Source organism: Cajanus cajan, chromosome 2 (genome assembly GCF_000230855.2).
Source record: "Cajanus cajan strain Asha chromosome 2, NIPB_CcT2T_4, whole genome shotgun sequence".
In the NCBI taxonomy this organism is placed as follows: Eukaryota; Viridiplantae; Streptophyta; class Magnoliopsida; order Fabales; family Fabaceae; genus Cajanus; species Cajanus cajan.
Window position 1 is genome coordinate 63,283,754 of NC_138518.1, and position 7,777 is coordinate 63,291,530.

General features: G+C 37.6%; 1 protein-coding gene across 1 annotated transcript; it reads left to right on the top strand.

Moving 5' to 3' along the window:
* Window positions 1–2,505: 2,505 nt before the first annotated feature.
* On the top strand, window positions 2,506–7,048 carry LOC109787760 (uncharacterized). The gene is made up of 2 exons (XM_020346329.3): window positions 2,506–5,518; window positions 5,836–7,048. Exons 1-2 carry the CDS (start codon window positions 4,528–4,530, stop codon window positions 5,868–5,870), a joined length of 1,026 nt encoding a protein of 341 aa, XP_020201918.2. The 5' UTR covers window positions 2,506–4,527; the 3' UTR covers window positions 5,871–7,048.
* Window positions 7,049–7,777: the final 729 nt, after the last annotated feature.

Here is a 7,777-nt window from a genome sequence, read left to right on the forward strand (position 1 = left end):
ACGAGGATCAACAAAGCCAGGAGGTTGTTCCATATAGACAATTTCAGTGAAGTGGCCATGAAGAAAAGCATTTTTTACATCCAACTGATGAAGTGGCCAGCCATTAAGCACGGCAAGTGATAAAATAAGACGAATAGTAGTAGCCTTGACAACCGGACTGAAAGTGAGTGAGTAATCAAAACCTGGAATTTGCGTGAAACCTTGAGCCACCAAACGCGCTTTTAAGCGCTCAATAGTGCCGTCACTTTTGTGTTTGGTACGAAAAACCCATTTACTACCAACAATATTAGTAGCAGATGGACGAGGGACTAAGGTCCAAGTATGATTGTTACGAAGAGCAGAGAGCTCATCCTCCATTGCTGCCAACCATTGAGGATGCTTCATGGCGGATTTAAAACCCTTGGGATCAGAAGCAACATGCAAAGCAGTGAGAAGAGCAGTAGGCTGGTGATGAGCGAGGGCATAACGCGGATTAGGCTGAAAAATGCCATTCTGTGATCTAGTCTGCATAGGAACAGCAACCGGGGCTGGTTGAATAGAAGCATCAGAAGAAGCAGGCAACACTATAGGAGAGGCCGATGCTGGGGATGGAGTTCGTGGAGGAGAGACAAGTTCCGATAAAGCAGGTGCAACAGGTGGAGCAGGATGGGGAGCTAGAGCAGCATCCAAGGAAACACATGATGGATAAGACAAGGTAGTAACTGGTGGTGGTCTCGTCGGAAGACTAGAGGAAGCAGACATCGAAGAAGACTTGAAGCCTGTGATTGGTTCATAAAATGAAGAAACCATAAGATCGATGCTAGAAGAAGGAGAACCTGCAAAAGGGTAGCAAGTTTCATCAAATTGAGCATGGCGAGACACATAAATCCTGGAAGTGGTCAGATCTAAGCATTTGAATCCTTTGTGATGACTACTATAACCCAAAAATATGCAAGGAGAACTCCGAGGACTAAATTTATTTTTCATGTACGGGCGCAAGCATGGAAACACACGACAACCAAAAGGATGAAAATTAGAATATGTAGGCGCAACTTGAAATAGAAGTGTGAATGGAATCTGGCCGGATAGCACCTGAGAGGGAACACGATTAATAATATATACCGCAGAACTAAAAGCATCAACCCAATAACGAGTAGGAACATGTGACTGATACAACATTGCAAGACCAATCTCAAGAACATGTCTATGTTTCCGTTCAACCCGACCATTCTGTGCTTGAGTATGCGGGCATGAGAACCGATGAAGCACACCAGAAGAAGCAAATAAATCCTGTACTTTGTTATTCGTGAACTCGGTGCCATTGTCACTTTGGAAAACTTTAATAAATCGAGAAAATTAGTTTTCCACAAAGACTTTGAACCGAACAAGCACATCATAAAAATCTGATTTATGTCGTAATGGATAAAACCAGGTAAAGCGAGAGAAATCATCCACAAAAATAACAAAATAAGAATATCCAGCAACAGAAGCAACTGGAGAGGGTCCCCATAAATCACAATGAATAAGATCAAGAACGGCAGAAGCCCTTTTATTATTGTCATAAAAAACCAAACGTTTACTCTTAGCCATCTGACAAGTAGTGCAACAAATTGGCTTAGGCAAAATAGACGAAACATTTAAATAACCTTGCTTATTTAACTTATTAATAACATCAAAATTAACATGTCCCAAACGAGAGTGCCAAAGTTCAAAAGAGGCACGAGGCAGTGAAGAACTAGTAGTAAGCAACGCTTGTGGTCCTTGATCCATCACATAGAGTCCTTGATCACATCGTCCCCTTGCCAGAACTCTGCCTGTCTTTCGATTCTGAATAACAAAGGAGTCATCCACAAAAATAGCTTTAGCATGATTATCACGAGTCAGTTTGCTAACAGATACAAGATTTTTAGTTAGATTAGGCACAACCAAAACATCTGACAAAGGAACAGTATGTGATAAAGAACGAGAACCAACATGAGTAATATTTAAAGAGGTCCCATTACCCACAAAAACACGATCAGTACCATTATAATTTTGGGAATCAGTCAACTGAGACGAAGAAGGTGTCATGTGAGATGTGGCACCAGTGTCCATATACCAATCTGACTGGTTTGAGGTGTCCACCGAGCAACTGGCAGCAAATGCCTGAGCCAAATTAGCAGACTCAGAAGACCGGTCCCAGCGAACAGGACATTTGTTAGCATAATGACCCTGTTCACGACAAATCTGACATCGAGGGACATAAGAGTTGCGACGACCAGAGTTGTTGCGACGTTGACGAGAACCACCATTAGAATTGCCACGGTTACCACCATTAGAACCATCATTAGAATGTCCACGGTTACCACTGCGAGACGACTGATTGCCAGATGAGCGAGGTTGATTGTTTGCATAGAAGGCAACTGGCTGAGAGGGCGTTGGTTCCTCAAGAGATGCCTGAAAAATAGCATGGCTTTCGACCTTACAAAGAATATCAGTAAATCGAGGCAAAGGTACCTGATCAAGCTGACCCGTGGAAAAATTTGCATAGGAGGGACAAGACCACGAAGGAACCAGTGTACTTTGTCATCATTAGCAATAGGAGCACCAATAGCAGCTAACTGATCACAAATAGCGCGAAATTTCTTTCCATATTCTGTCACAGAGATGGAACCACGACGCATGAGTTGAAGCTCATCACGGAGGCGCAGTTCACGAGCCTTACTGCGTGAAGCATAGGCAGTATGCAGAGCATTCCAAATATCCCGAGCAGTGTCAGCACTAAGTGTCTCAGAGAGGGCCTCCTCGGTCAAGGAAGAAAGTAGGAGACTGGTGACATTTCGATCTTGAGCTTGCCATTGAGCGAATCGAGGATTTGGAATAGAATCAAGGATTTGCGACGGTGGTTCAATAGAACCATCAACAATGTGAAACAAATTCTGATTTTGAAGAAGAGAAGTAACCTGTTTACGCCAGAGAAGAAAATTCTCAGAGTTAAGCCGAATGGTGATCATGTGAACCAAGGTAGCAAACGGCAGAGACGGAGGAGTGATATCGTCAGCCATGAGAGAGGACCGCAAACAGAATTGGACGATCGCACGGTTGGGGGAGAATGCACGACTGTGGTGGCAGATGACGACACAAGGGTTTGGAGGCTAGGGTTTGGAACCGTAACCTGATACCATGTAAGATGTGATAAATCTCACCACAATTTGTGTGAGGCAATCAATATGATTTAAAGAAAAAGATTACAATGTAAAACAGGAAATTACATCATAATAATGAGAGAATAAATCATAATAATGAGAGAATAAATGATAGGATATTAGTCCTGATAACTAGCTCTTAATAGTTACTATATGTAACATTTATTGTAATGGTAGTATGTCAAACAATTGTATCCATTAACAAACTTGCAATGTATAAAAATTATTTTAAAGTTATATAATACTTGTTATTAAAAAATTATTTTGTAATGAAACACCTAATAAAAATATAATATTTATTACTAAAAATTATTTTTATTTACATTGTAGATACAATATATGTTGATATATTATTAAAAAATATAAATATAAATTATAATAATATAAATATATGTTGATGAACCTCATTTAAAATTAACACTTAAATTATGTATAGATATATGTCAAATTGATTTATATATACATATTATATGACACTTAAATTTGTTTGTTGTTATATGTAATATATTTTTTTTTTGTAGTGTTTACTTTTCTTTTTATTTTATTTTAAAAAAATATAGATGTTTTAATCACAAATGGCTCCAAAATGAAAGTTTAACAATTAATTTTAAAATTGACAACAACTTTGTGGCCGATAGTAACTTAACATTGAGAGTGAATTCCCTAACTTTGGATATACTTAAAAAAAATATATATATATTTGCTTCGGTACCATTTTTTTTAAGGTGTTTCGGTACCCTTTATTATCCTTCAATGACTGTTTGACACGTGCTATTCTTTTTCACATCAGACTTGCAATGTCATTTTTAATAAAATGTTTGTTTATTTTTCGTAATATATTATTTGATTTTTGTAATGTATTTTTTGAAATTTCAAAACCATCATGCACACCTCAAAACAACTATGGGGTTGTTTCCTCGAAACCATTTGGGTAATCCAAAGCTATATACCCGCTAGGAAGTGAGTTATTCATTCATCCATGTTTCATAGAGAATAAGAGCAGTTGTTAGTTAGTTTTCTGTTAATCCGTTTGAGGCTTATTTTGGCTGACTCTTATTATATATAAGTGTGTAGAGGCTTGCTATTTGAAAAATAGAGAATCATTTTATTCAGACATTCTTTTTCTCCTCCACTCTCTTTTCGTTTTATGGTATCAGAGCGATCTCAAGGAAAGCTCCGTCGTGCCACACTCTGATCCAACATGGCTGAAGAAGAAAGTTCTTTAAAACAAACCAACATCAAGAAAGGAGATGAGTCATAGAATCCCAACAGCCCCTACTATCTTCATCCGGGTGAAAATATCAACACCCTCACTGTTTCCCCTGTTCTTGATGGCCCAAATTACCATTCTTGGAGCAAGTTAATGAAGAGAGGACTTCAATCAAGAAACAAATACAAATTTGTAGATGGAACGATCAAAGAACCACCAGCCAATGACTCCTTGCATGATGTTTGGATAAGGTGCAATACTATGGTCATTTCTTGGATAACTCGATCTGTTTCTTTGCAGATTGCACAAAGCATTGTATATATTGACAATGCACAAGACTTATGGAAGGATTTGAGAGACAGATTCTCGAAAGGAGACCATTTCAGGATGTCTGACCTCCTACAGGAAATTCACTCCATCAAACAAGGAGAAAGAACTATTTCCACTTATCATACAGATTTAAAAATTCTATGGGAGGAGTTAGAAATCCTGAGGCCCATCCTAGCATGCTCCTGCACAGTAAAATGCACCTGTGACCTAGTGAAAACTGTGAGAAATTACAAGGAAACTAAATATGTCATCTGCTTCCTCAAAGGCTTGAATGACTCCTACAACACTGTCAGATCCCAGGTACTAATGATGGACCCTTTACCTAACATTAACAAAGTTTTCTCTCTTTTTTTGCAACAAGAAAGGCAGGTCTTAGGGACCTTGCTTCAGGAGGTCAATCTGGTGGCAAGCATAACAAACAATAAACAATCTTTTGGAGGAAGAAATGGATGCTCATCCGGAAGAGGAAGAGGAAGATTTAATCAAAGAAATTTTAGCAACCAACCACAAAAAATCTGCACATTTTGTGGAAAAGAAAGGCACACAGTGGAGACGTGTTATTTCAAACATGGATTTCCTCCGAATTTCAATTTCAAAGATAAAAGACAAACGTCAACTGTGAACTCCTACACCTCAGATTCCTCTACCTCACCTAACACTGTTGAAGGCAGTGATCACAAAATTACTGGAAAGGAATACACTGAGGTAAGCAGTACCATTACAACTGAACAATATAACCAACTCATGGAGATACTCAAGGGATCAAATGTAAGTGGAGAAACTCATGCTGTAGACAATCTCCAACAACATCCAGGTAATATCTTATCTACCCAAAAAGAGCAAAAATTACCTGATAATGTTTGGATACTGGACAGTGGCGCCACTGACCATGTATCCAACTCACTTTCTTGTTATGATTCTTATAACACCATTGAGCCTATAAGAATTAAATTACCAAATGGATTCATTACTCAAACACAGATTTCTGGTACTGTTGCTTTCTCTGGCAGATTTTTTTTACAAGATGTCTTATACATCCCTGATTTTAACTACAATATTATATCTGTTAGTAAAATTGTTAAAAACTTCAATTGTAAAATTGTCTTTGACAAGCTGTGTTGTTATATCCAGGATCACAACAACAAACTGATGATTGGTCCTGCTAATCTTCAATGCAATCTGTATATCCTTCAAAGGCAAAATTTTTCAGAGAATAAGATCGTTAATTCTGCTAGAACTTCCACTGACAACAATATGAATAATTCCAATTTTGATTTGTGGCATTATAGACTAGGTCATCCATCTGATTCTGTTTTACAACAAATAAAAGGACAATTTCCATATGTTAAGTATGATCACAAACTTGTCTGTGACTATTGCCATTTAGCAAAACAATGCAAGTTATCTTTTCCTATTAGCATCAACTCTACAGCTTCTTGTTTTGATTTGATACATATGGATATTTGGGGTCCCCTTTCTGTTTGTTCCATCCATGGCCACAAATATTTTCTAACTATAGTGGATGATTTTAGTAGAAACACTTGGGTTTTCCTTATGAAAGCTAAATCTGAAACCAGGACCCTTATCCAGAACTTTATCTCTCTAACTTTTACTCAATACAAAAAGAAAGTTAAAATCATAAGGTCTGATAATGGCATAGAATTTCGCATGCCAGATTTTTATAACAGTCAAGGTATTATACATCAAACATCTTGTGTGGAAACACCACAACAAAATGCTGTGGCTGAAAGGAAACATAGACACATTCTAAATGTGGCCAGGTCTTTATTATTTCACTCCAATCTACCTAATGTTTACTGGTCATATGCTGTTCTTCATGCTATACATCTAATAAACAAGTTACCCACTGCTGTGCTGAAAGGCAAATCACCTTTTGAAATTCTCAATAAAAAAAACCCAGCTTATCTTGATCTAAAAGTCTTTGGCAGCTTGTGTTTTGTTTCTACACTTACTCAACATAGAAATAAATTAGATCCTAGAGCTAAGAAATGTGTCTATCTAGGAATTAAAGTTGGTACGAAAGGTTACATTGCCCTAGACTTAACCACTAGAGAAATTCTTATTTCTAGGAATGTGATTTTTTATGAAAATATATTTCCTTTTCACAAGGTTCCTGACATTAATAAACAGGTTGATTCTCAGGTGAGTGAGAATTTTGATTTTCTATCAATTGATATTGACCTACCCAACAATTATCCTATGGAGGATGATGTTTCTGACAGCCAACTTGGTTCTGTTATGCCCCAAGTCACTCAAGGTGAGCTTGGTTCCCCTACACCTCCAAACGTTGACCTTCGAAGATGAACCAGGCATAAGCAAGCACCAACTTACCTGACTGATTATCACTGCAACCTTTTACAAAATACTGAAATTTATGATTCTAACAATATAAGGTATCCCTTGTCCTCTGTTTTATCTTATCACTTTCTGAATCCTGAATTTTTAAAATTCAGCCTTTGCATCACTACTGAACTTGAGCCCAAAAACTATCAACAAGCTGCTCAATTCCCTCATTGGATTAAAGCAATGCAAGATGAACTTGCGGCACTAAAAATGAATAAAACTTGGTCTTTAACCCCTTTACCCATAGGAAAGTCTGTTATTGGATCCAAATGGGTGTACAAAAACAAATATAATTCGGATGGGACCTTGCAAAGATATAAGGCCAGATTACTGGCAAAAGGGTATAACCAAACTGAAGGATTGGATTACTTCGACACTTTTGCTCCGGTAGCTAAATTGACTACTATAAGGCTACTCCTTGCTATTGCCGCTACTAAGAATTGGGTTCTTCACCAACTTGACATCAATAATGCCTTTTTACATGGTGATTTAACTGAGGAAGTTTACATGGAAATTCCACAAGGACTTGCTGTTCCAGATCCTGCAATGGTTTGTAAATTACACAAGTCTATCTATGGCTTGAAACAAGCCAGTAGACAATGGTTTGCTAAACTCTCTACTTTTCTTTTTAATCTTGGATACAGACAATCTTGTTATGATCATTCCCTTTTTATTAAGAAATTTAATTCTAAGAGTATCATCATTTTAG

Coding starts and splice junctions, on each gene's coding strand:
- LOC109787760 (XM_020346329.3), top strand. CDS start 4,528: ATGAAGAGAGGACTTCAATCAAGAAACAAATACAAATTTGTAGATGGA. Junction 5,519..5,835: donor CAATCTCCAACAACATCCAG/GTAATATCTTAT, acceptor TGTTATATCCAG/GATCACAACAACAAACTGAT.